At 53.0% G+C, this 27,827-nt stretch overlaps 1 protein-coding gene across 1 annotated transcript in view; it reads left to right on the top strand.

Annotated features, from left to right (window-relative positions):
• Window positions 1-715: 715 nt before the first annotated feature.
• The window catches only part of ACSF3 (acyl-CoA synthetase family member 3), a 48,565-nt gene continuing 21,453 nt past the window's right edge, over window positions 716-27,827 (top strand). Inside the window, exons 1-5 of the mRNA XM_066327434.1 lie at window positions 716-1,446; window positions 2,847-3,002; window positions 12,721-12,875; window positions 13,277-13,422; window positions 19,057-19,169. Of these exons, the coding sequence (XP_066183531.1) occupies window positions 751-1,446; window positions 2,847-3,002; window positions 12,721-12,875; window positions 13,277-13,422; window positions 19,057-19,169 (1,266 nt within the window). The 5' untranslated portion in view covers window positions 716-750. The remainder of the gene's footprint in view (window positions 1,447-2,846; window positions 3,003-12,720; window positions 12,876-13,276; window positions 13,423-19,056; window positions 19,170-27,827) is intronic.

Genomic DNA, 27,827 nt, shown 5'->3' with positions numbered 1-27,827 from the left:
AGGCATTTATTAAAAAAAAAAAAAGGTAAAAATCAGGTTGTTATTGCCGGCGTCAGGGAAGTGTCACGGACGCTCTCGCAGAGCGAGAGCTTGTCATCCTTTGGCTGCTTTCTCTTGTCAGGGAATCTCTCTGGGGATGTTTTGGGGCTGATTGGATTCTGTGCAGCCAGCTCCTCTCTCTCCTGCCACAGCCCTGTCCTCTCCTCTCTGCTCCCTGTTGCTGTATGGAGAGGGTGCTCCAGGCTGTGCAGAGGGGTGCAGGATTCTTCACAGGATCGTGGAATGGTTTGGCTGGAAACCCAAACCCATCTCTTCGAGCCTTAAAGCCCATCTCATTTCAGCCTTAAAGCCCATCTCATTTCAGCCCCTGCCTGCCAGCAGCCTGGGACACTGGAAGGTGTCCCTGCCCATGGCAGGGGGTGTGGAACTGGATAAGTTTGGAGGTCTCTTCTAACCCAGACCATTCTGGGATTCTGTGAAAGCTGGTTAATCGTGTAAATTAGCTGGATTTTTGGGATTGGAGGCTGTGCAGGGAAAGGTCTCTGCCTCCTGTTCCATCGTGGCAGGACCCAGGGATGCTCAGGCTGCCCAGGATGTGGCACTCCGAGGCAGGGACATAAATAATACAGTAGATATTATTCAAATGAAGGCTGCCACTTTCCCTGGGTGGGAATAACCTCCTGAGGAATCCCTGCCTGTGCTGATCTGCTCCCATCGTTGCTTTCTGCAGAATCACTTCAGCCTGGCAGGATGCTGCTCCCTCTGCTCTTCCCCCAGGTGTGCCGACCCCTCCGCTGCCTCCTCCGGGACCTGTCCCGCTGCAGATGGGATGGCAAGAGAGCTGGCTGTCCCCACAGGGCTCTGCACACAGCCTGGGCCACCTGCAGCAGTGACATCACCCCTGTGTTCACCAGGGCTCTGGCTTTTGGGGACAAAGCGGCCATCGTTGACCAGAACGGGGAGCACACGTACAGGGAGCTGCTCAGCCGGAGCCTCCGCCTATCCCAGGAGATCTGCAGGCTCCTGGAGTGCCCCAGCAGGGACCTGAAGGAGGAGAGGATCTCGTTTCTGTGCCCCAATGATGCCTCCTACGTGGTGGCCCAGTGGGCTTCGTGGATGAGCGGGGCCATAGCAGTGCCCCTGTACAAGAAACACCCTGTGCCCGAGCTGGAATACGTGATCCAGGATTCCCAGAGCGCCCTGGTCATCGCAACCCAGGAGTTCGTGGGGAAAATCACCCCCAGTGCCGAGAAACTGGGAGTGCCAGTGCTGCCTCTTCCTCCCAGGGCTGGTGGTGATGGATCCACGAGCCCTGCAGCCACGGAGGAGGGGCCCTTGCCAAGCTGTTCCTCGTGGAAGGACAGAGGGGCCATGATCATCTACACCAGCGGGACAACGGGGAGGCCCAAGGGTGTCCTCAGCACCCACGAGAACGTGCAGGCTGTGGTGAGTGCTGCTGCCCCCCTGCCAGCCTCGTGCCAAGGGACAATCTTGGAATCTGGAGGGGATTTGGGGTTGCAAACACCTTTACCCCACCAAATTCCTGCAGAGAGCTGTGGGGCTGCAGCTCTGGAATGCCCCAGGCTTGGAAGGTGAGCACACAGCAGCGTGTGAGGCTCTAAACCTTGGCCTGTTCGTGCTGCAGCTGCATCCTGAGGCAGGTGGGTTCTCCTCCCTGCTCTCCTGGAAAGCAGAAGGCACCAAACCTGTTGTAAAAAACCCGATTTCTTTGCAGTTTGCTTTTCTACCCTCTGACTAGGGGAGAATCTTTGCTCCTAATTGGAAAATATCTTAGCCCAGCCCAGTGCTGTGTGAAGCCTGTGCATTATTCAGCTCTTTATCCCCAAGGCAAAAAAATCCATTAGCTCTCAGAGCCAAAAGGAATTAAAAGTTTGAATAAGCCTGCTGACTACCTCACCACTTGGTTATCAGTGCCTGCAACTGCCAGGCTGCTGCCATTAGGGAAGCAGGGCAGGGAATTCAGGGATGCCTCCGAGAGCTGCTGCTGCTCTGGGTGCTCAGATCCTGCAGTATCCCAGCAGGAATGAAAGCCTTGATGGATGGAGCCAGGGCTTGGCTATATTGGGCAAAGAATCTGTTTCCTTACAAATATGCTGATTATTTGGGGGGTGGCCTGAGCAGTCCTCATCCTTTGTGCTGTCCTGCAGGAAGCCTGAGAGCTGCTCCCTGTGGAAGAGGATTGTGAGAGACATGACCAAATTCCACTGTTGAGATGCTTCTCTTATTTTTAGGTGGCTGGAAATAAGCTTTGCAGTTGCCAGCACTGGGCTCTGAAGGGCATTGTTGACCCAGAAACCTGATAATTATCCCTTCAGATAATTATCCCTCCAGAGCAGAGTGTTTTGGAGGCTTGATACTCCCGCAATTTTTACTAACATGAAACCTACTTTCTGTTTATCAGCGATTTCCTGCTCCTACTGATTATCCCTTACAGGTGCTAAAAGCCTGATGTCATCAGTGTCCTAACTATGGCAACAGAATTCTGGGAAAATTAGCTTTTTGATGACTGTTGCTGCCAAATCTGCATGTGCAGCAGCAGGTTAATATTTTTGTATGTCCTGCTTTAAAATCACTGTTGATATTTCTCAGTAACGAGGAAAGGGCTTTGCTGATTTAAAGACACGTCCTGACAGGATGCTGAGTGTTCCTCTTTTGTGCTGCTGTTTTGGTGGGAATTTTTTCTCTTGCTCATCCTAAAGACAGGATTTTGTACTGAGGCAGGCTTGGCATTCCTGCCAGGGAATTTGGGGCCTGGATACCTCGGGAATACCTCGGGAGAATCTTTCCTCCTGCCCTAAGGACACGGTGTTTGTTTTCTCCTGCAGACCACGGGGCTGGTTGAGAAGTGGGAGTGGAAGAAGGAGGATGTGATCCTGCATGTGCTGCCTCTGCACCACGTCCACGGGGTGATCAATAAGCTGCTGTGCCCGCTGTGGGTGGGAGCCACGTGCGTCATGTTCCCGGAATTCAACGCCCAGATGGTGAGCCCTGGGGGGAATCCAGCAGCAGGACCCTGGCCATTGCACTCAGAGCAGCTCTGGGAATGAATTCCTAAAGGATTTCAGCTCCTTTAGCCACTGGTGTGTGTTCAGTTGGTTGGGTGCTCAGCCCGGGGTAAATGTGCTCTTGCAGAGGGTGCAGCTCTGTAAGTGTGATGTTGGAATGGGAATGCTGCACTGCCCCTCCCAGCCCTGGGCTGGGGTCTGCCTGGGGGTGGATGAACCCTTCTGTGTGCCCACTGAGAGCATTTCCATCCAGAATCAGGGTTGTGGATTTCTTTTTGTGCCAGGAAAGGTGGACATACTGCAATTTCTCATGTGTGTTAGTGCTGTGCTGCCTGCTGAATTTTTTTGTGACTTGCATTTCCCAGAATCCCCAAAACACTGAGGCTGGAAAAGACCTTTATAGTCACCAAGTCAATCCTGTGACCAGTCCCCATTTTGTCGCCCAGCCAGAGCACTGAGTGCCATGTCCAGTCATTCCTTGGATATCTCCAGGGATAAAGGCTCCACTACTTCCCTGGGCAGCCCCTTCCAGATTTTCCCCTCCCAGTCCTACATCCTTAGTGTTTTGTATTGCATTACGTGACAGAACACAGCCTTTTGAATTTTTTGCAGCCCAGGTAAGGGGAATCCTGGTTTTTCCTCACTTACATGGAAAGATGGCTCCTCCTCTGTGGAGAAACAAGAGTTAACAGCTGTTGGGCTGGACTCAGTGGTGAGAGAGAGAGACTCTGCAGATCCAGACCTTCTTGCAGCTTTTAGGAAAAGTGGCAGGAGAGAAACCCTACTGAAATGATGCTCTTATAATGTTGTTTTCCATCTGAGGCAGGAAACACCAGTGCTCCGCTTCTCCTTTGTTCCCTGTGGCAGTGGCACACCATGGAAAGAGAGGAAGGAAAGGGACAGGCAGCAGTGAAGGTGGAACAGGTTCCACATTTCCCGGCCTCTGGCATGCAGCACCATCCATGCACATCCCCCAGTGTCCTGGGTGGTGTCTGCAGTGTCACTGCTAAGGGACAGATGGGTTTTCAGGTGCAGACAGGAATCAGAAGTGTGTTGTCTGTGTAGAATTCCCTGGGAAAGCCGAAGGAGCTTGTGCTGAGTGACTGCCCGGGCTGCTCTCCCTGTCTGTGTTTCTCCACGTGCTGGGAGGTTTGTCCCACGGCAGGGACGAAGTGCACAGCTGTGGGACACACCTGGAGGCCTCTGGCTGTGCTGCTGCCAGGTGAGGGCGGGCCCAGCTCCCAGCAGAGCCACTGCAGGGCAGGCCGATTCTTCACGGCTCATTTCTGCTTCTCCGAGCAGCAGCCACAGAAAAGACACACTTCCTATTTCAGTCAGGACTCCTGTGACACCTGAGCACTGATCCTTTGGGGTGGGGGACAGCCCCGGAATCCCAGCGGGACAGCTCTGCGCTCCCAGAGTAAAATTGGTGGGATGCTGTGGTAGAAGGCAGGAAGGTCCCTGATTGCCACAACCCCAAATTGTCCTCCCCGGCTTTGGGGTGACCCCGAGGGCTCGGGGCTGGGCTGGAGCAGCGCTGGAGGTGGCGGTGAGAGGCGGGAGCAGCATCAAGAGGCTGGAGCGAAGCCTCTGGAGGGCGCGGTGCTCCACGTCCTGCGCCGCCGCTGATGGATGCTCCCTCCTGCCCCGGCGTTTTCCCTCTGCTCCCTCCCGACCTCTGCTAATCGATGAGCCGACATTGAGGGATGGGGTCGGGATCGGGGGAGTGGGATACCCCCCCAACACCTCCTGCCTGCTCCGATCCAGCCTGTCCCCAGATGTGACACCGGGGACGCGTGGGGACAGCCGCTTGCCCCTGGAGCTGGACTTGTGCCGGGAGAGCGGCCGGTGGGGCTCTCAGGTGCACGGGGGGCTCCCAAGGACGGCCTTGGCTGCTCTGGTTCCCTTTATTCCCGTTATTTTTCCGAGGGCCTCCCCTGGGAGCTGCAGGCGGTTTGATGGACACTCCAAAGGCAGCACGGGAGGGTAAATACGGCTTTCTCCTGGAGTTTATTGCAAGCTGCCTTTCAGTTCCACTCTATTTTCACCAGCTGTTTACAAAGTGCCCTTTGCTACTGCAATCAGCTTGCAGCAAAGCAGCAGTGGAGGATTTTGCCAAAGGAGCCCGAGTTTTGTCGTGTGCTTTTTTTTTCCTTGGCTGCACCTTGAGAAAGCAGCCAATTACAGTGTGATATAAAGAAACTCGACTGGCAGCTAAAACACTTGACAGGCTGATCAAAACAAGGCGAGGAACTTACTCTCAACCTGCTGCAGACATATTTAGCCTTGAGTGATACTGGCAAAGGTTCAAGAGAAACCGCAGCAGCACGCCCGATGTGTGTTTGGTTTCTAATCACTAACACTTCATTATACAAAATAAATACTTTATTATTACAGTGTTTATTAAATTACATAATTTGCGGCGTGCCTTATAGTCGTGGATACAGATGGCAGTCTGGTTTTGGTGGTGGGAATAATGCTCTTTTTTATTTTTTTTTTTTTTATTATTTTTTTGTTGTTTCCCTGAGAAGACATTCCCAGCCCCAGACCACGGCTCGCTTGTCGCTCCCCGCCGTGCAGGGGTAGGAGGTGGCAGCTCTCAGACCTTGACGTCTGTTTTTGGGAGCTGTCCAAGGAAAGGTTAGAAATCAGGACTGTGGGGTGGCCCCTGGTGTCCTGACCAACATCCTTCCTCTCACTAAAACAGCATCTGATGTCTGTGGCTACTGCTGAGGCCACGAGGACTCATTAAAGTGTGCTGAGGTGCCCCAAGCGTGAAAGTTGCTGCATAAAATCAGATTCTTTTTATTAAATGAGGACATCCATTACTCTGCACTAGCTACTGTACATGTTATAATTCACTTTATAGCACCATCTGTTAAGACTGTCTTGCTTAAGCTTTTCGTAGCATTTTTTTTATTGCAAGTTATTAAAAAATATGGCTGCATCTATTAATCATTTATTAATAAAGGGTTTATAAATGGACCCTTAGTTTCCAGAATTAGTTGACTCATACGTGAGGTACCAAGTCCTCTGGTGCTTGTGCTCCTCAGGGTGCAGTGTCTCCACAGGGAGCCCATGGGAGCAGCATCCAGTGCTCCTGTCTGTGCTCTGGGATTGGGAATGGCAGGGATGGCTGTGGAATTGCAGGAACTGGAATGACCTGGATGGCTGTGGAATTGCAGGAACTGGAATGACCTGGATGGCTGTGGAATTGCGGGAACTGGAATGGCAGGGATGGCTGTGGAATTGCAGGAACTGGAATAGCAGGGATGGCTGTGGAATTGCAGGAACTGGAATAGCAGGGATGGCTGTGGAATTGCAGGAACTGGAATGGCAGGGATGGCTGTGGAATTGCAGGAACTGGAATGGCAGGGATGGCTGTGGAATTGCAGGAACTGGAATGGCAGGGATGAGTGTGGAATTGCAGGAACTGGAATGGCAGGGATGGCTGTGGAATTGCAGGAACTGGAATGGCAGGGATGGCTGTGGAATTGCAGGACCTGGAATGGCAGGGATGGCTGTGGAATTGCAGGAACTGGAATGGCAGGGATGGCTGTGGAATTGCAGGAACTGGAATGGCAGGGATGAGTGTGGAATTGCAGGAACTGGAATGACCTGGATGGCTGTGGAATTGCAGGAACTGGAATGGCAGGGATGGCTGTGAGGGGTAGACTTCTCAGCCCAGGTGGGTATGGAGCAGGCAGGAGAAGAGCAGTGAGCCTGAGGAGTGTTCTGCCAGCTGCTGTGTGGGCCATGGCTGCCTGTGATGTTCCTGGTTTATTGTTTTATTGGTTTTCAAGGGTGAGAAGTGGGAGGGCAGCAACCTCCTCTGGAGCCAGAGCAAGCTGCAGCCTCAGCATCCCTGTACAATCCTCCCTCCATAACCTGCTCCCAGGCTGAGTTTAGTTTTCCAGCTGCTCTGTTCCTGTTTGCATTTCTCAGCTGCTGCTGACCTGTTTCAGGTGCTGGAGTAGGAATTTCTAGTTCAGGAGGAGGGGTTTTAAAGGTGCTGTGTTTGTAGAAATTTTGTGCACTGTGGTGACCAGAGGAGAAGAGGTGAATGTCCCTGTTAAGGAGTGCAGGGTGAGCCTTCTCCTCCTGGCCAGGGAAGGCTCTGAGCATCAGGGCTTGCACCAGGCACCCTCTGGAGCATCCATTCCCAGTGACTCCCTCCCTGCACAGCCTGTGGTGTGGCTGTTGCTCCGTGGAAATGGCAGTGAGCCTGGAGGGACAGACCCAGGGCAGCCGAGTGTCCCCTGTGCTTGCTGTGACAGTCACACTCTGATGTCCCCATTCCAGACCAGGCACTGCTTAGACCAGGACCATTTTGGAGCAAATTGTGAGGTCAGTGTCTGGTTTACAGGATCCTCTGCTGTGGTTTTTGGACAAAGATGATCCATTTTGGGCTCGAACAACAGGAAGAGCTTGTCTTTGCCTTGGACACCCCTGATCTTGCCTTGAGGAGGAGATGTTCTAATGCCAAAAGGCTCCCTGTCAGCTCTCTGCATTGATAAACACGAGAGCAGATCCTGGGAGGTCTTCCAGCCTCTTGTGCAGAGTGGGAAACAAGAGCACTGAAAAACCTGAAGGAAGAAACTTGCTGTGCTGAGTGATGGGGGAAGCTGATGGAAATCTCCACTCCGGGTGACCCAGTTGTGGCGTGCTGCCCGCTCGGCTCTGCTGGGCAGGTTTGAGCTGTGATGTGCTGCCTGTGCAGTGACAGCCCTGCCTGTGCCCTGCAACCCCTTTCCATGATAAATATGCCAAGATGCAGATTTCCTGCCCTGCAGTTCCAGGAGCTGCTGTTTCGGTGCCAGCCTTGCTGCATGTCTGACTTGAGGTGCTCCGAGGATCAAGCCCTCTAAAAAACCGTGCCCTGTTTTACAATGTCACACTCAAAGCCATCAAAATCATCTTGTCTGGACTCTTCTTTTTTAGGGAAATAGGAATGCTGTGTGCCCAAGGGTGGTGTGTGATTCGGGACAAGCTTTCCCTGATGTTCTGTCCCCCGTGGCACCTTTTCCCCGTGGTGGGAGGGAGCTGCAGACCTGGCACAGGATGAGTGGGAGGTGTTGCTCTGGGGTGCTGCTGCCTCGTGTGCTCACAGCCCTGAATTCCTGAAGGCCAGCAAAGCCAGTGCTGTATCTGGGAGCAAACTTTGTCCTTGTCACTGGTGTTCTCTGTGTGAGCCAGGCTGGGCTGGGTGCTGGGGCTGTCTACCTTGGCTGGGCTGCACAGGGAGATCCAGGGCTCAGCATTCGCTGTTGCCTCCGGGAAGGAACTGCACTGAGCCTCTCCCCTGGATCTGTCACTTCTGCAAACATCACTCTGGGCAGCTCTTTTGGTTTATTTTTGAAAGAAAAGCAAATCCAAGCAGAGGAGCCTGAGCTCCAATATCCAGGCACGCTGGGGATCACGGCCCCCATCCAGTTTCAGCTGGAGAGAGGCTGAAAGTCTTTTCATCTGTTAATGGGAGGCTTCAGAGGAGTAATTTTATTTCAGACTCAAAGAGGAGTCGGCGGAGGGAGGAGCAGGTCACTAGTGAATGGATTATGTTTGATCACTTCTCACAGACCTGGCTTTAAAAAGTTAGAGGTTTTCTTCCCCATCTCCCCTGATCTGCCGTCTGTCCTCAGCATCTGTTCCCAAGTAATGGCTTTTGATGTGTGTGGGGAAATATAAAAAAATGGAACCAGAGCCTGTCATATTTACTTATATTTCCAGGTCCCAGGGAAAGCACTTGCTCCTTTCAGTATGCCTCCAGCATAGGAAGGGTTTAAAAGCTTCAGCCTGGAATGCAGAGGGGCCATCAAACTGTGCTGATGAATAAATGATTAAAACCAGAGTCACACAGAGCGCAAACAGTTTGGGGTTATAACAAACATGAGACAAAGCCACCGAGGGCCTGATTTCTCTTTGAAGAGAAGAATGTTTCTCTCTCTTTGCATATTGGCTGTGAAGTGTTGGAGGCTCTGTACCTGGGGGAGAGCAGAGCTCCCCTTGGTGCTCTCCTATCTCGTGCGCCCATCTGCTTTTTTTGGGATTATTTGGTGTTGGATGTGTGTGCGTGGTGCTGCAGTCCCTTCACTGCTGCTGTTGAGTTACGGGAGCTTCCCACCCTTGTGCTTGGCCCAGGATCTCACCAAACAAGCAGCTGCTTTGGCCACAGCCCTGTTGCTCCCACAGACATTCCAAAAATCGGCGGCATCCCTTTTCCTCGACGGTGCTTCCCACGTGGCAGCAGTCAGTGCTAAACACAGACCCGTCTCCCCAAGCAAGAGGGAAGTAAAGGGCTGAGTTAACCTTGCATTAGAGGCATTGTTATTTTTGAAAAGGTTTGAAAAGATTCAATTACAGCTGAAAATGGCACAATAATTTTATAGAAGAGAGGAGCTGTTGTGTCTGTCAATAGAGGCTGCACCACGGGCTGGCTGTGATCCCTTTGTGGGCTGATGGAAAAATCCATGCTGATATTTGCTTCCTTTACAGCTTGTCGTTCTTCTGGCTGCTTTTGGGAATCTTCTATCAGCCAATATCTTACATGGTTTAGCACACAACTGGGTTTGCCACCATTTCTTCTTGTGCATGAGAAGATGTCCAGGTATTGGGTTTGGGTTCTGGCTGGTTCATGGCATTGCACCTCTCTAAAAGGGAGAGGTTAATCCCTTTTCTCCTCTGTGCTCTCATCTCTTCCTTCAGATGATCTTAGCAGGTCTGGAGGCTGGTTGGGAAGGTTGCTCTATGGACTGACCACCCCTTGGAGCAGCTTGTTGTGTTCCTCCATCCTCAGTCACCATCTGCGTGCTGGGAAAAAATACGTGGGAAAAATCTCCCAGCTGTGCCTGGCTGTGCTTGTTTTGTACCCACTGGTGTCATTTTCTCCTTTTTTTATTTTTTTTTTCCTTTAATGATGGCAAAATCCCTCTGGCCAGCTCATGATGTGCTTTGGAGCAGTGGGAGGGGAGGAAAATCAGGAATGTCATGCTGACAGGAAGGCTCTTGGGAACATTAGGTCTCCCACTTCTCTGCTGGCACAGGCAGCCCTGACCCGAAGCATTTGCTGCCATTATTGCTGTTCCCACTCTTGCTTTCTCGCAGTGAGAAACTTTTTTGTTTCTAGCCCTTGGTTATCTTAAAAGGAATCTTGATCCATCTCCTGAGAGTATTCCATGGGAAGGCTGCTGCTTCCCTTCATTGCAGAGCCTGGCAGCTCTGGCACGTGGTGCCATGTTTTCTGCCCAAATCCATGGCTTTTTAAAAGCACTTACAGGTATCAGGTGAGCAAAACAAAACGGAGCATTGGGCTGCCAGTCCCCTGTGCCCAGGGAATTACCGTGGTGACAGTGACAGTGACAGTGGGATAAGCCAGGGGGAGATGGATTGTGCTGCTCCAAGCCTGGCGCTGTTGGATGATGCCAGGTGCTGCAAGGACAAAGCTTTGCACGGGTTTGATTGATTAGTCCCAGGTAAGGAGGCTTTCCCACATCCTTCTCTCAAAACGTGGAGTTGGAGTTAGAAGCCAGGAATAGCTGCTCCAGCTGCCTGGGCAGTGCCAAGCCCTCTGGCCAGTCTGGGCTCTGTGAGAGCTGGGAGCTGCCAGCTTTGTACCACGGCTTAAACACATGGGAAGGATCCAGATTTGGCTGAGCAGGAGCAGAGCAGGTGGAGAGGTTTGGCTGTCAGCAGATCACCCCAGCAGCTGGTGGCACAAATCCAAAGGCAGCTGCTTATCCTCAGGAAGGGGCTGTTGCTGGGTGAGCTGGACCGACACGGAAAAAAACCTGCTCCCATGGCTGCAGTGCAGGAGGGAGGGTTTTATCTGAGGCAGGAGCTGAGCTGGCACGTGGGGACAGGGGACTCTGGGGTGCAAGACAGACTTGCTCTGTTTCGGTGGGATTGGGGTTTTTCAGCTCCAAAGTCATGTGACAAAACTCTGCTGCGTGGCCAGGCTGGAAGTCTGCCTGTGCTCCCACAGCTGCTGGGGACTTGGGAAGGCAAAACAAAATCACACAGCAAGGATTGAACAGCCCCTGAGCATCTGTTCCCCTTCAATCCCTCGGCACAGTCCTGATCCCGGCTTGCCATCACACATCCTTCCCTGCCCACAGCAATGGCTCTTAGGAGCACCAGGCTGAGGAGACGAGATCCATTCAGCCCCGGATTTGGAGAGAGTCTTCTCCACCCTGCTGCCTAGAGTGGGGAAGATATTGGGGGGAAAAAAGGGCTGGGAGGAGCACGGGGGAGGTCAGACCCCTCTAAATGCAATGTTCCCTAACCTGGCTGGTAGGGAACTTGCTGATGGCTGGGTTTCTGCAGGGAGTGAAATATTCCCCCTCTGGACCTATCACCCATCAGTGCAAGGAGTCACATTCCAGTTCTGCTTTCCTTCCTCAGGGGATCTTGCTCAATCCCTGTTTTCCAGCGTGTCCGGTGGATTTGCACCTTGTGCATTCATCTCTCCCCACCCAGGGCCATCCCCGGGCTGGGAGGCAGCATGAACCCCCTCCTGTTGGGTGGGACGGTGCCTCAATGGACGTGTCCTGCCCTGTTAACAACAACCCCCCGGTGCTGAGAAGGAGTTTTTTTTAGGAGTTTGATTGTTCTGGAGCAGCGGAGTGCGAGATGCTCGGAGCGGCGGCGCAGCCAAGGGGAAAGGGATGAAACGGAGGCCGAGCGAGCAGAACGCAGGGAAGGGGCAGAGTGACAGCATGAAGGAGAATCCCTGGCTCACCTTCAATCAATCCCTGCCTGGCCTGGCTCGTGTGCAGCTGAGCGTGTGCGGGGAGCGCCGAGGCAGCGCTCGGTGTCAGGAGCTCTTAGGGAATACATTTGTCACCGCCGGGGCAGGGGCTGGAGCAGGGACAGAGGAGCCGGCAGCCAGGCTCTGATTTATTCATGGCTCTGGATAGTTCCTGCCCTGGGAAGAGCTCACCTGGCAGGGAGAGTGGGGAGGTGTGGGAGGAATGGCCCGGGGTGTGACATTTCTGGCTCTGAGCCGTGCGACCCAGAAGTGTCGTTGTCCACATCTTCAGCAGAGCTGGCTGCTGGAATTTGTCCCCATTCGTAGTTCCCAAGTGTCTTCTTGCAGCTGAAGGACATTATTCCCACAGGGAACATTCCTCTCGGGAAGAGAGGGGTTGGGGTAGTGGCCCTCCTGAGAAGCCACCGTCTCCTGCTGCCACTGCTTTTACCTGTGGGTTGTGATGGCTCCTCTGGGCTCACCAGGGACTCGGCTCTCTGCACCTCACCATGGTCATGAAGTCTCACTCCCAGTGCCTGATCTCCCTCTTCCCAGCATTTCCTCAGAGATTGAAATCCAAGCTGTGTGTTTCCAAAGAAGAGCTCCCATGCTTTGGAAAACTGGTGGCTCTGTGCAGCCTTTGAAGAGCTGTGCGTGATAGGGGAATGAACTAATTCTGCCCCAAACTTCCATCTTCGTGAGCAAATTCTTGGCTGCAACATGACAGGACTGAAAAATGCCATTCCCATCATCTCCTGAGTGATGGTGGGTGGGGGATCCACTGGTGGGATGAGACATGAACATTGTGCCTTGAGAAATAAAGGCATGATGAGAGTTGGGAACTCGTTTTGGACAGGGGTGAGGGGCACACAACACCTTGCAGCTGTACGTCCAAGAAATCTTAGCTAGCAAAGGTGTGTTTTCATCCCTGTGTGTTCCCTTCCTTCCTAGGTGTGGAAGAAGCTCCTGAGCTCTGAAGCCCCCCGTGTCAATGTGTTCATGGCAGTGCCCACCATCTATGCCAAGCTGATGGAATATTACGACAAGCATTTCACCCAGCCCCAAGTGCAGGATTTCGTGCGTGCCTTTTGCCAGCAGAACATCAGGTGGGTGAGCTGTGGGCAGGGGCTGCTGCTGGCTCAATGGATGCTCCAGGTTTTCCTTTCAGGGCTGGCTGTTGTGCTTTGGTGTCTGTTTGACAGGAACAAGGGGGACATTATTTAATTATGAGCCACTCTTGCATGGGAGAGCCAGAAGGGGCTCGTTGTGTGTCACCCTGTGTAACACATGGCTGAGGGCTTTGTCCTGCAGCCCAGGCTTGTACTCCAGGATCTCCTTTAAGAGGTTAACTTAATATCATGCTGAGAATGTGATGGACATCTTTGGTACTGATTAAAAGGATTTTGGGCCTGCAGGTTTTACACAGAGCTTTTTGTGCCCCTGGACACAAATCCCGGGGAGGAAAGGTGCTCTTGGATTCTCTGTGACCTGTGCTGTCCCTGTGCAGGTTAATGGTGTCAGGCTCAGCAGCTCTGCCTGTGCCTGTCCTGGAGAAGTGGAAGAGCATCACGGGGCACACGTTGCTGGAGAGGTACGGGATGACTGAGATTGGCATGGCGCTTTCTAACCCTTTGCATGGAGTCCGTGTCCCAGGTAGGAGTCTCCAGAGGGTGCCCCAGTTTGGAGGCATTTGCTGGGAGCTGTTCTGGGGTGTTCTCTGCACAAGAGTGAGGAGAGGCCATGGTAGGAACGAGGATGCTGGGAATGAGCACTGGGAAGCCAGGACATGGATGTGTGGGATGTGGCTGCTGGGTTTCCCAGGGATCAAAGTGTGTGTGTGTGCAGAGCTGGCAGTGGTGCCCACTGGCCTGACCAGACTGATGCTTTCTTACTTCCAAAATCTTCGTGAATTGAAGGAGTGTTTCTTCAGCTCCTGCTGCCTGGAGTTGTATTTCTGGGTGGTGTCACACAGGATTCTCCACACAGCAGTGCTTGTCCAACCCATCAGTGCTGAACACTTAAAATAGGACGTCTGCTCACTCTTATTTTAGTGCCTGTTCCTTGCCTCTTCAGGAATTCAAAATTGTCACACCTCGCTGTTTGCTCTGGGCCTGTTCTCTCCTTGTCTTCCCCTCCTTCTCTGAGCTACACTTTTGTGATTCCTCTCCATGGCTGTACTTTCTGGAACCTAGAAATAAATCGATCTGAGACATTGCAAATATAAAATGCCCCCACTCTCCCCGTGGTTAGAGCGTGGCCATCTGCGTGCCCACCCTGTGCCACCTGCCTCCCCACAGGCTGTCTGTGCAGGCATGGCACCATATGCAGCCTCCTGGGGAACTGGTGTTACCCCAGGGGGGGTCCTGGGTGTCACAGCTTCCCACGGCACCCCGATCCCATGGGATGCAGGAGCTGGGGCCCGCAGGGGTTGCAACAGAGGAGTGGAGAAGCCAAAACTCCCCCTCGCTGACTCCTCAGCCTGAGAACAGCTTGAAATACAAACTCTGTTTTACTTTGGCAGGGTAACTGTCGTTCCCTCACCCCACTTCAGCCAGTTTTATCTTCCTCCAGCAGCCCCATCCCTGCAGGCAGGAGAGGGAAGCAGGCAGGAAAAACAAGGCTCCCGTCTGCAGGAGCTCGAGCTGTGTGTGAGCCCCAGAGCCCAGGGTGACAGGGCAGGGATCATTTCACTCTCCCTGTGGCCTGCTTATATTTGCTTTCTATTGATTTTCATGAGGGAAGATGAGTGCAGACTCCAGAAATTTCTCAGGGGACTAAAAGAGAAAAGGAATAAGGCTGAAAGTAGCATGGCAGCTCCTGCCCCAGAGCTGGTGGCTGTGCTCCTGAGGCATCATCCTTATGGATCCTGGGGTCTGCAGGGGACCTGGGGACAAATCCTCTTGTGCAGCCAAAGCAGAAGGGCTGGGGACTGTCACTGCAGCCCCATGCAGGGGCTCCTGCAGCCCTGAGAGGGGAGAGAAGTGTCTCATGAAGGTGGGGATCAGCAAGAAACCATACAGAAATGAGGCTATAATTGAATAGGCTTGATTAATTTATTTCAGGAAGTGTCAGCTGGGAAGCAGATGGGTGAAGCTGAGGCATAATTTACTGGAGCTGTGAAAAAGCTTTTGATCCAGTGCCCTGTTAGAGGCTCTGGGTGGGAGGTCACCAGGTACCACAGAGATCTCAGAGTCAGCTGATGGTGAGATGGGAACAGGGGACATCAGCAGAGGATTTCTCCTGGAGTGGGAGCAGCACAGGTCCTTCTCTGCTGCTTTGACCTGTTGGAGTGAGCCCAGAGGAGACACCAGGATGATCAGAGGGATGGAGCACCTCTGCTGAGAGAATTGGGGTTGTTCAGCCCGGAGAGGAGAAGCTTTGGGGTGACCTAATTGTGGCCTTCCAGTTCCTGAAAGGGTCCACAAGGAGGATGGGGTGGGACTTTGGACGAGGACTCTGGACAAGGGACTTTGGGGTGACAGGAGAAGGGGGAAAGGCTTCATAATTAACCTTAGGTCTAGATGAGATATTAGTAAGAAATACTTGGCTGTCAGGGTGGGCAGTCCCTGGCAGAGGTGCCCAGAGAAGCTGTGGCAGCCCCTGGATCCCTGGAAATGTCCCAGGCCAGGCTGGACAGGGCTTGGGTCAGCCTGGGACAGTGAAAGGTGTCCCTGCCATGGCAGGGGTGGAATGAAGTGAGCTTTAAGGTCCCTTCCAAACCATTCTGTGATTCTTGAGCCTCTCAGGGGAGATCCTGGCTCTTCCCTTGCCCTCATCCAGGCTCTTGGTGTGGCAGGAGAAAGGTCGAGTCCCTGGCCCCTGCCCGTGTCACCAGCAGTGTGTCCCCACTCTCCACCCACAGCACAGGTCTGGAGGGGCAGGGATGGAGGTGTGGGAACCTTCATTTCCAGAAGCAGCAAAGATGAAAGATTTGAAAGATAAATGTTTGCTTGTATATGGTTAAAACCCTGCTTAAAATGCCTCTGTTTTCACCAGCTCTCATTCTAATCCCCCCTGGTGCTGTTACTGTGAAGGGAGATGAATAATTCATGGCCGGAGAATGCCTCACTGGGCCTAATCACCACTTTAATTGGAGGTTTAGATCAGAGGCAGCTAATAGCTGCTACAGCGGGGACTCCGTGTATTGTTGACAGTGAGATCCTTGAGTGCCTTATCGTTGGCCTGTTCCAATCCTCCCGGGACACAGAACAGCACCGAGCTACCCAGATACCGAAGGACACAGAGCACGGGGCCAATTAAATTTATCTGGGAAGAAGCTGACAACTTTTTTAAAGGGAGGAGAAGCGGGTGAAGAAGCAGAATGGTGTCACCCCCCTCCCGGTGACACCGCGGGCGAGGTGCCAGCATTGCTTAACATCCAGGAGGCTGCAAATTGGAGGGATGCACAGGGGAAGGAGCAGAGATTTCTCCCCAGTTCCCCCTCAGGGTTAAGGCTGGGGACAAAAGGAAGCCGGTGCAGAGTGTTGACCCCTTCTGCTCACCCCGGTTTTGGTTTGATGAAAGCAGGAGCTCCGGGGCTGTTCCTTTGGGAGTGGGCTCCAATTTCTGCTGACCTGTTGGAGTTGGCACAGGGTGTATTTTGACACGGTGGATGAGCCTGGGAAGCTCTAGTCATTGTTTTTGCACAAATTCTATTAATCCCGTCAGGTTTATGGAGCTCGAACCAATGGTAGGAGCTTTTTCAGCCTTTACAGATGTTGACGTCGAAGTTTGTCACTTTTCCTAAATACCAGAAAAGCTTCTCCAGACAGAAACATAAGGAAGCAGCTCTCCACCAGGGACTTGTTTTACAGGCTGGTTTTATTTTAGCCAAGTAGGAGAGGAATTGGTGGGGCTGTGTTAGTGATCTGAAACACTGTGCGGGGAACACGTCACCTCCTGTGTGCCTTCAGATGTGCCAGCACTCTGCTGCTCTTTGCTGTCTCATTCCCAAGGGCTGGCACCAGCAGTGGGCACTGATCCTGGAGTCCTGCTGCCCGTGAATCACTGCCCAGCTCCATGTTGAGGTCAGCAGCTTGCATCCAGGGATGAAGCATCTTCCAGGAAGGCGTCTGGCTGATCTTGAGTTGAAAAATTCCAAGTGTGTGAGAGCCCCTGGCAGTTCCTTGCGCTGGTGTCTGCTCCCTCAGTGAGCTCTCCAGGACTGACTTTGTGGTGCCTGCCCACAGACAGTGTTTTGTGGGCAGATTGGAGTCTGTTCACACACAGTGTTTTTCACCCTGCAGAAACCGTTCCCACAGAAGTCTAGAAGGTGGCTCCAGCAACCTTCCATGCAACACTGAGGCTGTTTTCTGTGACTTGTTACTTGCTTGGAGGCCTCTTGGCGCCTCCCATGGCAGGTGCAAGATTGTTTGTAACACATATGGTGTGATTTTTAGGGTTGTCCTGTGCAGCAGAGCCAGGAGCTGGACTTGATGATCCTTGTGGGAACCAACTTCTGTGATTCTCTGATTCCATAAATACCTCGACACGATACCTCAGGGCACTTCTGGCTTGTGGCTCCCTCTTTCCCCTGCTGCAGCTCTGTGTCTCTGAGCCCTGGCAGTGTGTGGCCTGGAGGTTGGGGCAGCCCAGGGGTGCTGGTGGTGAGGGCAGGACGTGGCTGTGCTGGCTGACCAGAATGCCAGAGGCAATTGTGAGCGGAGCAGACACGGATCACGGAGCTGCCACGTCTCTTTGTGTTTATTTCCAGCCAGATTTGCTAATTGTTCGGGTAGTTTCACTGCAATAAAATCTCACTCCCTCGTAGCCCATCTGCTCCTGGCTGATCCTGCAGGGATGCCATAAATCTGGGCTACGACGACATATCCATTTCCATGGCAACTGACCAATGTAGCAGACAAAATCGTGATGTCACGGATAGCAGATCTCCAGGGCTTCAACGGGAGAGTGAGACCAGGACAGGGAAAATGCCACTTGAACCTGAATGCCTGAAATATGAACGAGAGGGAGACAGGGCTGAGCTCCAGGTCCTGCACTCCCTGCTCTAGGGAATTCCCAGTGTTGAGGTGATGCTGGCAGACCTGGAAAGCATCAACTGGAGGAGCTTCAGGGGGGAAAATTGATCATCCTTTAAAATGAGGAGCACGGTTACCAATTTATAGAATTACAGAATGGTTTGATTTGGAAGGGATCCTTGAGCTCATCTTGTTCCATCCCCCCTGCCATGGGCAGGGCCATCTTCCACTAGCCCAGGGTGCTCCAAAGCCCATCCAGCCTGGCCTTAGACACATCCAGGGATCCAGGGGCAGCCACAGTTTCTCTGGGCACCCTGTGCCAGGCCTGCCCACCCTCATGAGAAGGATTTCTCCCTGATATCCCATCTAACCCTGCCCTCTGGCAGTGGGAAGCCATTCCCCCTTGTCCTGGTACTCCAGGCCCTTATGGAAAATCCTTCTCCAGTTGAAACTCAGCCCTGTCCAGTCCTGCTGAGCCACGGGGTGCTGTGAGCTGCTGTCCCTCTCCCTGCTCATGAAGGTCACAGGCCCCATTCTGCCACAGGAGCCATCTCGTGCCATTGAGAGGCTGAGTGAGACCTGCCCATCCCACAGGTCACAGGAACAGAGCTGCCCTCTGTGATGGGCTTTCAGGTGCTCCTCAGGAAGAACAGGCACAGAATCAGGGGCTGGGAAAGCTGCAGGCTGGGGAGCTCTGGGTCACAGACACAGCATGGGGCTCAATAGTGGTCCTTGTGACACTGTGTCAGCTCCTTGGCTTTGAAATTGAAACCTGTGGAAGAACGGGGTGGTTTTGATCCCTGCTTTTCTCCTGTGATGTTTTCTACCCATTGTATTGATGTCTCCTAAAACTGAGATAATCCCTGGCAATTCTCAGCTGTTAAGCCTTTGCCTCCCCTGTCAGGTGCAGGCTGTAGAGGAGCAGAGTAATCGCTGCGCTCTCTCTTTTCACAGCTTCGTGTAGGTTTTGTGGTGCCTCGCTTTATTTTTTTTTTTTTTCTTTAAAAAAAGAGCTTCGTTCCTGAGCTTTGAAGCTGTGCAGATGTCCCCAAAGAGTGGCCAGGAGAGACAGTTCAGGGCTGGAATTTGTGTTCAGAGGCATTCCCAGCACTGGCTGCTCAGCAAACAGCAGCGCCATCCTGACACTTCACACACACACACACACGGTGGGATCAGCACCTTCCTGAAAGGACACCCTCCTCTAGGAAATTCTTCAGTGCCAGCACAGCCTGCAGCCACCATTAATAGACCAGCAGGTGCTGTTTTGCATCCCCAGTTGTGTGATTTCCCATGCTGTTCTCCCTGGCAGGGTCTGTGGGCACACCACTGCCCGGCGTGGAGGTGCGCATCGCCAGCGAGACCTTGAGGGATGGAGCTCGCTCCTACACCGTCCACGCCCAGGGGGATGAAAACTGCACACAGGTAATGTTCTCCATTCCTTCACTTAGGAAAGGGCTTCACTCAGGGAAAGTGCTTTCCTTCCCAGCCCTCTGAAATCCCAAGGGCTGAAGCTTGCAGTTCTCTTATTCCCGGGAATTTAGTGTTAGTTTCTTGTGCTTTTTTTTTTGGTGGGTTTCTGTAGCTGTGGTACTTTATGGACTGCACAAGTGCTGTCCATACAATCATGGAATGGCTTGGGTTGGAAGGGATCTTAAAGCCCATCGAGTTCCATGCCCCTGCCACGGGCAGGGACACCTTCCACTGTCCCAGGCTGCTCCAAGCCCTGTCCAACCTGGTCTTGGACACTTCCAAGGATCCAGGGACAGCCACAGCTCCTCTGGGCACCTGTGCCAGGGCTGCCCACCCTCACAGCCAAGAATTCCTTTCCAATATCCAATCTAAAACTACTCAATTTCACTCTGAAGACCAGGTCTAGTGGAAGGTCCCTGCCTATGGCACCAGATGAGCTTTAAGATCCCTCCCAACCCAAACCATTCTGTGATTGGAGAGGCAGGACTGATGGCCTTGGGGCTTGCACTCACTTTGAAACAGCACTGGGGGAAACTCGTCATGTTTCCATGGAAGTCAAGCTCCGTGCTCAGCTCCACATGATACCTGCACACAGTTGGAATGTGCCAGAAGTCAGGCATGTGGGATGGGGAAGTAAAATCTGTGCTGGGTGTTCCCTGCTGCAGCACAGCCCCAGCCCAAGGTCCAGGCTGGCTCTTCCCACAGAAATGGCATTCCTGCCCCCTCCACACCCTCTGTGGTTGCTGGCAGATCCATCCCTGGTGATGTCTGGCCTTGGCTGAGCAGATAAATGCAGCGTGTGACAGAAGTGACCCCGGCAGTGACGCCGCGTGGGTGGGACACAGGCAGGCGTGTGATTCAACCTGAAATAGGTCCCTTCACTCATTCCCCTGGGAAATGGCTTCTCACCCAGCCACCTACACGCTGAGGGTTTGAAAGGAGCTTCCTGGGCCGTGGCAGAGACACTGCTGGTGCAAGCACTGCTGAGAGGCTCAAGAGAATCTTTTTTTTTGTCTAAATGATGTGGTGGCAGGTGGAGGAGGCAGCAGGACCACAGGCAGCCCCGTGGGTGGGCTGTGCTCAGGTTGTGGTTTGTGTTCTGATGCTGTAAGAGCTGGATCCACCCCAGACCTGTAAAACAGCCCAGGGGACAGCTGAGAGAGACCACGGATTGGGGCTTTTATTAAAATAAAACCTCTTTGCTGCTCTTTGTGTCATTGCTGTGGCATTGCCGAGCGGTGGGCAAAGCAGGAGACTCCCCGTGTCCTGTTTTTGTCACTTCCTGGATGCATGTTCTGTTTCACAGGTTTGTCTTCTGATCCCAGAGTTTGCTCTTGGCCTTTTTTTTCCACTTGTGTGGAACTGAGACATGAAATATAACGTGTCCCTTTTAATAATGATCCTATAATGCTTTTTTCCCCTCAGGGATCCCTGGGCGCTTTACAAATTAGGTCTCAGACACGAGAATCCCCAAAGTGCAGCTCCTTCCAGGATGAAATGTGGATGTTGTTCTACTGAATTATGAGAGGAAAAAAAATATGGAATGTTATTTTTTCTGCTCAGTACTCCTTCCCTTTCCTTTTCGTTGCACTGAGTGACCAGAGAAAGGGAGCCCTGATGATCTGTGTCTGGTGCTGGAAGCCCACCACCTCCTCAGGGCTGCACAGAGCTGGGATTCACAAAACTCTTCTCTTTCCTCTGACTTCAGGCTGCTTGGGTTTATTTTAGGGGCAGAGGAATTGCCCTTGACCCTGGTGATTTCTCACCTGCACCCTCCAGCCCCCAGTGTGGGTGGCTGAGGTCCATACCCACGGTTCACAATTCTTCCAGGAGCTCCCACCAGTGCTGGCCTTGGCTCCCTGCCCCTTGCTGATGGTTCACTTTCCATCAGGCTCCCCCTTGGGGATCTTTTTGGATCTTCTGGTGAATTCTCAAGTCATCAGCCAGGGAGGGTGTGGGGAGGTGGTAATTTGCCTCTGGGCATTGGCTCTGGGTTGGTCCCTCTCTGAGAAGCTGTCCCCATCTCACCCACCATTCCTCTGGTCCCAGTTTAACTTCAGGCTGAAGGGAGAGCCATGGTCCCATCTGTTCAGGCCACCCTAGGAGAGAGTGGCTGCCTGGGTACCTCCAGGACATCCACAACATTTCCAGGAGCAGAGCAGAGCCAGCTGCCTCTGTCCCTGTCACTGTCACAAGGTGGGAAGAACAGTCCCTGCTCCCAGCATGTGTTGGCACAGATGGATGCGTGGAGATGCCAGGAGTTTGGGTTTTATATGCCCTGGGCACAGAGTGTGACTTTCCCTGGCGTGACCAGGTGGCAGCATGGTGACAACACCTCTGCTCCCAGGGATGCTGGAATTCCAGTGCCTCACACCTGCGGTCCCAGGCAGAGCCTCACCTGCTCAGTGCCTGCCCCAGACACCGCTGCTGGCGCTGTGTGCATCATGCTTGCTTAATAATTCATGTCAGGAGAGACAACGTCAGTGGGATTTCTTTAAAACGAGGCCGATCTGACAGTCCGAGTGCTCCTCACGCTCCAGCAGTCTGAGAAAGGCCCAGCTTTGTTTAAATCAGCTCCTCCACACACAGGGGCTGGCCCAGGGATGGGAAGAGCTGGTTGGTGTCACCCTCCCTGTGCCACCAGATAACCCTGTGGCCTTCTCCTTGCCTCCTGTGAGAAGGAGGAACAAATCCTTCCTCGCCTCCCTCGCAGGAGGACTCTGAGCCTTGTAGTGGTTGAGGGCTGGAGGGGACTGAGAGGAGACTGAGGGGATCTTCAACATCCTTGTGAGGGGCAGCAAAGGGACAGGTACCCATCTCTTCCCTCTGGAGACCGGGGACAGCACCCAGGGAATGGCTGGAGCTGTGTCAGGGAGGTTTAGGTGGGATATCAGGGAAAGATTCTTCCCCCAGAGGGTGCTGGGCGCTGCCCAGGCTCCCCAGGGAATGGGCACAGCCCCAGAGCTCCAGGAGAGTTTGGAAAACGCTCCCAGGGATGGGATTGTTGGGGGCTCTGTGCAGGGCCAGGGGATGGATCGATGACCCCTGTGGGTCCCTTCCAGCTCAGGATATTCCATGATTCAAGCACCATGGGGCTGATCCAGGGGGATGCTGAGCACCGGGCAGGAGCTGGGCTCTGAGCCATCTCTCCTCCCCGGGCTCCTGCGGGCAGGTGACCTCTGTGCCGGGGCTGAGGCATTGTCAGGGCAATCTGTGAGGCTTTCACACCTCGGCTGTGCCTGCAGAGCCCTCCCGACAGGAGTCCCGACAGGAGGAGGAGGAGGAGGAGGAGGAGGAGGCAGCCTGTGGGTGGCAGGAGCAGGGAGCTGGGGAGTGTTCCTGCTCTGCCATCCCGTAACTGCCTGATCTTGCAGCAGGGGACCGCTGTAATTCACAAAGCTGGTTCCTGGCACGCCCTGAAGATCAATAATCTACTTAGCTGAAAGTTTGCTGGATCTCTCTTCTTCGCTGCGTTTTCTCCCGTGCCTTGATTGGAGTGCTGGATTCCTTTCCTTCAGTCCTTCAGTGTCATCTCAGGAGCCCTGCTCTCCCTGGCTCAGGTTTTCAGCCTGTCCTGTGCTGTTTCCTCTGTGTGTTCTGCACCTTGTGCTGCTTTCCAGGGCTGACACGGATCCACAGGCTGCAGTGGCACTGCCAACACCTAAACGGGCTGCTCCAGCCTGACAGAGCCACTCACTGCTCCGTCTGCTCCAGCCGAGGATGCTCAGCAGCCTGGGGACAGCTGTGACAGGCCAGCGAGGGCAGGAGGTGACAGTCCCATCAGAGTCACAATACCTGCCCTGAGTGTGTCCCCAGCTCAGTTTGGGGACACAGAGCTGTCCCCTGCAGAGATGCTGCTCTGGGAGTCCTGGCAGGAGAGCTTCTCCTGCAGCATCACTGCTGAGCAGAGGTGTGGCAGTGAGTGTCAGGGACAGCAGAGCTTTGCCTGCTTTGGGTCATCCCACATCCTGCTCCTGGAGGCATCCAAAGCAATTCCTCAGCTTTCCACCTTCCCAAGGCAGCCACGCTGAGTCCATCCAGGCTCGGTGCTCCTCACCCACAGCCCGGAGTGCTCCTTCCCCTGGGGTCTTCTCCCCTCAGTTTTTGGCACCTCTCCCCGTGGCTCCGGTGCCCAGGAAAGGGTTACAGCTCTCCAGCTCTGTTTCGGTTTGCTTTGTTCAGTGCAATGCATATTTCATACGCTCAGCTTCCCAGCTGGCAGAGGCCTGGAAACCCTGCAAGCTGTCGGGTATTGTCTCTCTCCTTCTTTACTTGTTTGTTTGTTAGGGTGGTTTTTTTTTTTTTTTTTTTTTTTGTTTTTCTGGGTTGTCATTTTGTTGGGTTTCTATTTTTTTTTTCTTCTTCTTCTTTTTCATCTTTCCCAAATTGCTCTCTCTCCCCAAAGCCCAGCCCTGGTGCTGACAATGGGGGGCTATCAATAGCTAAATGGCTTCACAGCTGTAGCCAAGGCAGGGCTGGAGCCAGGGCTTTTTACGGCGAGCAATTTCCTCCTGCTGATGCTGCCGAGGGAGCGAGGGGACGGGTGGGCTGCAGGAGCTGGCAGCAGGAGGACGCTGTGCCACCACCACGGGCTTTTCCCCCCCCTTTGCAAAGGTTGTAATTATCTCGTTGTTTATCCATATGCAAGCTGTCGTCCTGGATGGGAACCGCCTCGGCTGTGGCCGTCCCTCCCCAAAGCCACCAGCATCTCTGTCCCCTCCTCTCCGTGCCCCCCGGCTCTGGGCCATCTGCTGACGCCTTGCTGCTGGTTGCCAGCACCTCGGTGGGGCTGGGGGCAGCTGGCACTGTCACCCGGGGTTGTCACTGCAGCTCCTGGCCGTCCGTGTCCCTGTGGAGGGGACCAGGAGCGGCTCCACCTCTCGTGCTCATCCCGGATCTCTGGAGAAGCCAGGGTGGTGCCAGGGTTGTCTTGGAGGACTGGGCAGCCTGGTGTGGGTCTCTGGGGTTCTCCTCACCCATCCAGGTGTCCCATAATAGTTGGTGAGACTGTAGCTGGCTCTTCTCCAGAGATGGGCATGAGCCCCTCAGGCCTGACATTGCTGAGAATGGGCAGGTACAGGCAGGATGTGGTCACCTGGGCCAGGGAGTCCCAGAGGAACACTTGGATTGTTCCTTTCCTGTCCCGTTCAGACCTCAGCTCGTTCTTTGTCCTCAGTGTTTCTGCACTTTCAGTTCTCCTCCAGTTTCTGACTGGTTTTCTGTCCCTGCTCCCATCCTCACGTGTTGGTACCCTGATGGTGAACTTTTCCTTCAGCATCCCCATTCCATCTCCCATGAGGAGCTTTTCCTCAGCTCCATGATCTCTTCCATTCCAGTGTGGGGAGTGAGTTCTTGAAGGCAGTCTGGATTAGATCTGCAGCTTTTCTTCTATCTGCAACCCCAACCCTCAGGATTTCTGGCACAATCCACTTTTGATAAAAACACTCTGCATTTATTCCCATTTTCCATTTGCTTCAGCTTCTTCCAAAACCTCCTTCCAAAGCCCTTGCAGTGCTGGACACTGCACTTGGGTATGTTCCAGTTATCACTTTTTTTTTTTCACCATATTTCTCTTGTCTCCTCAGGATCCTGTTTTGTGTCCTGCCCAAGTAATTCAAGAGTCTCCACTTTGTTGCCCAGGCTGCTTTTGTTCCTGTATAAACATTTTAGCTGCTTCTCATTGATCACATGCAGTTCCTTACTCATCTTGGGCATTGATTCCGTTCTCAGATGTATTTATATCTCCTTCCTTCATTCTGTCTGCCCTCTGATTATTTTTTTTTTTAACTTGTGGCCATAGCTCTGTTTTATTTCTTCCTGGGAGTGAAAGTGGAGGCAGAGGTTGCAGTAGCATCGTGTCCCCTTGTTTCTCAGCTGAAAACTCTTCTCCTCACAGGGACAGCCTCGATTCCAGGAGATTATTTCCTCGCACATGGAAGCTGAATCCATCTGTCAAGAAGAACCCTCTTTCCACAGATGTTCCCTTTGAGCTCACCCTTGTCACAGCACCCTCAGGATCTCTGTGAATCTCTTCATTGTTGGTTTATTCTTCTGCAGCATCCCAGACTGGTTTGGGTTGGAAGGATGAAGCTTATCTCTCCTTCATGGACACCTTCCACTAGAATATTCCTCTTGGTGGCTGAGGGAAGATTTGGGGTGTTGGTGGAAGAGCCCTGGAGGTGGTGGGGAGGTGCTGAGGCAGGAGGAAGAGGAGCTGTGTCTGTCCCAGGGTTCCTGCAGCCAGGGGAGCAGAGGGTGGCTCAGCACAGGGAGCAATTCGGGTTGTGGGGCAGCGTGTGTGCAGTCACAGCTCATCACAGCCTCCCAAAGTGCCCTTCTCGGGGAGGCTGATGGAAACCAAACCAAAGGTTGGTCACAAATTGAGTTCTTTGCCTGGTGCTCTGCCTGCCCCAAGCCCAGCATCAGTGTGAGGGCACATCAGCAGCCTTCCCCTAAGGAGGGGAGCTGAGGGGTGGGAAGATGTGCTGACATCTCACCTCGTTTATTATCCCAGGAAGCCTGCAAATGAGAGAGGGATGAGAGCAGCAGCGTGGAGAGCTGTTGGCATCTCTGCAATAGTGTTACACATTTAATTTATGGTGTTAATATAGATCAAGAAGTTTTGTGTCCCTGGAACGACTGTGGGGAGGACTGACCTTTCCCAAACTTGGCTTGTTTTCTGTGATGCTTTTGGGATCATCTGGAGCTGATCAGGCTGCTAACTTTAAAAAAAAAAAAAAAAATCAGTATTGCCTAAAAATACAGACAATCACTTTTGTTTTCAGTGGAGCAACATTTGCTGTAAGTAGAGGGTTGGGTTGTTTGAAAAGAAGTTTCAGTGTTCCAGCTCCGCTGTGCACCAGCCTTGCTTTTAAATTTATAACTCTCCAAAATGAAAAGTAAATGGATTGTGTTATTCCCAGCCCTTTTATAAAAGTTAACACTGCAAAAACAGATGTGAAATGTGGCCTTGCAGATTACAGCCTGAGCTTGGAGTTTTTTAGGTCGGGGTTTTATTTTTTTTTTTCCTTACTCTCTCTGTGCTGTGTCCCTGAGGAGCAGAAATCTGCCTTTTTCCAGCAGGAGGAAAATTGTTCTGTGTCTGAATTGCCTCCTGCCAGGCTTGTGTGGATGCTGCAGGACACAGGAGCTCCGAGGGACGATAATGCCTTTACAAAAACAGGCAACTTAGCAGGGAATTTTTAATTAGGAATGTGCAGGGAAAGTTCAGATTGCCTGGGAATAATGCTCTAACAAACCTCCCAGTCCTAGGACATCCATTCCAGTGTGGTCCTGGGAGTTGGTGGTTAAAGGCACTGGAAAGCAGGTTGTTATCTCCAGCTTCCTTCAGGAGGCAGGTGAGCATGTCCTCACCTCCCACACCACGCCTGGGTGTGGTGGGATCTGGAAAAGCAGAGTCTGGGCCAAGCCTGGAGCTGCCCCTGCTCTCTCCAGGTCATCCAGCTGTTGGATGCTGTGTTCAGCCTGGAGAAAAGGAGTTCAGGGGGGACCTGGTGGCTCTGCACAATCCCTGACAGGAGGGGACAGCCAGAGGGCTCTGCTCCCAGGGAACAGGGACAGGAGCAGAGGGAACGGCCTCAGGCTGGGCCAGGGGAGGCTCAGGCTGGACAGCAGCAGGAATTTTGTCATGGAAGTGGTTTTTCATTGGAAGGGGCTGCCCAGGGAGGTTTGGACTCCTCAACCCTGGAGGTGTCCAAGGAACACTTGGAGGTGGCACTCAGTGCTCCAGGCTGGGTGACAAGGTGGGGATTGAGCACAGCTTGGATTCAATGATCCTGAAGCTCTTTTCCAGCCTCAGTGATCCTGGGATTCTGGGCCACCAAAGCCTTGAAGGGGTGATGGAGGGGACAGGAAGGTGTCTAGAGGTGCTGGTGGCAGGTCCAGCAGAGGAGTGGGGAGCCTGGCAGGGTGTCTGTGCTCCACAGCCTGACCTGGGGTGCAGGACACAGCTGAATCACTCCTTCAGGCTTCGTTGTATCATTTCCTGCGCTCTGGTGTGTTAAAGAAAGCCCAGCAAACACCAGGAAAAAGTTATTTCTCTGGCAGAAGAAGTAAAAGGGCTCCATCACTTCCATAAACCTCACATACATAAATTATTGTCTTCTATTAGTCACTTAAGGGCTCAGTTGCTTAATTATTTTGATCACAGTAATCATTTATTTACAAGGTGGGGAAAAACGCCAAGCACTTCCAAGCCGAGCAGCACAGCAGGGAGGAGGCAGGGCTGCAGAAGCATTTCTTTCCTCCCCAGAAGTCAAAATGCTTTTGCTTCGTGGAGTTACAAGGTCCCTTTTGAGGTCCCTGCTGAGACATGATGCTCTCTGATCCACAGCCTTTGGTGCTCATCCAGGAAGTTCAGCAAAACCAGCTGCAGGTCCCTGTGCAGGAGAAGGCTCCAGGGAGAACTCAGAGCCTCTCTCAGTGCCTAAAGGGGCTCCGAGAGAGCAGGACAGGGTCTGGGGACAAGGCATGGAGTGACAGGACACAGGGAAGGGCTTTAAAGTGAAAGGAGGTAGGCTTAGATGGGATATCAGGGAGAAATCCTTCCCTGTGAGGGTGGGCAGGCCTGGCACAGGTGCCCAGAGAAGC

The sequence above is a fragment of the Sylvia atricapilla genome, chromosome 12 (assembly GCF_009819655.1).
Source record: "Sylvia atricapilla isolate bSylAtr1 chromosome 12, bSylAtr1.pri, whole genome shotgun sequence".
In the NCBI taxonomy this organism is placed as follows: domain Eukaryota; kingdom Metazoa; phylum Chordata; class Aves; order Passeriformes; family Sylviidae; genus Sylvia; species Sylvia atricapilla.
Note: the sequence above shows the minus strand (reverse complement) of the source record. Positions and strands in the feature narration are given on the sequence as shown.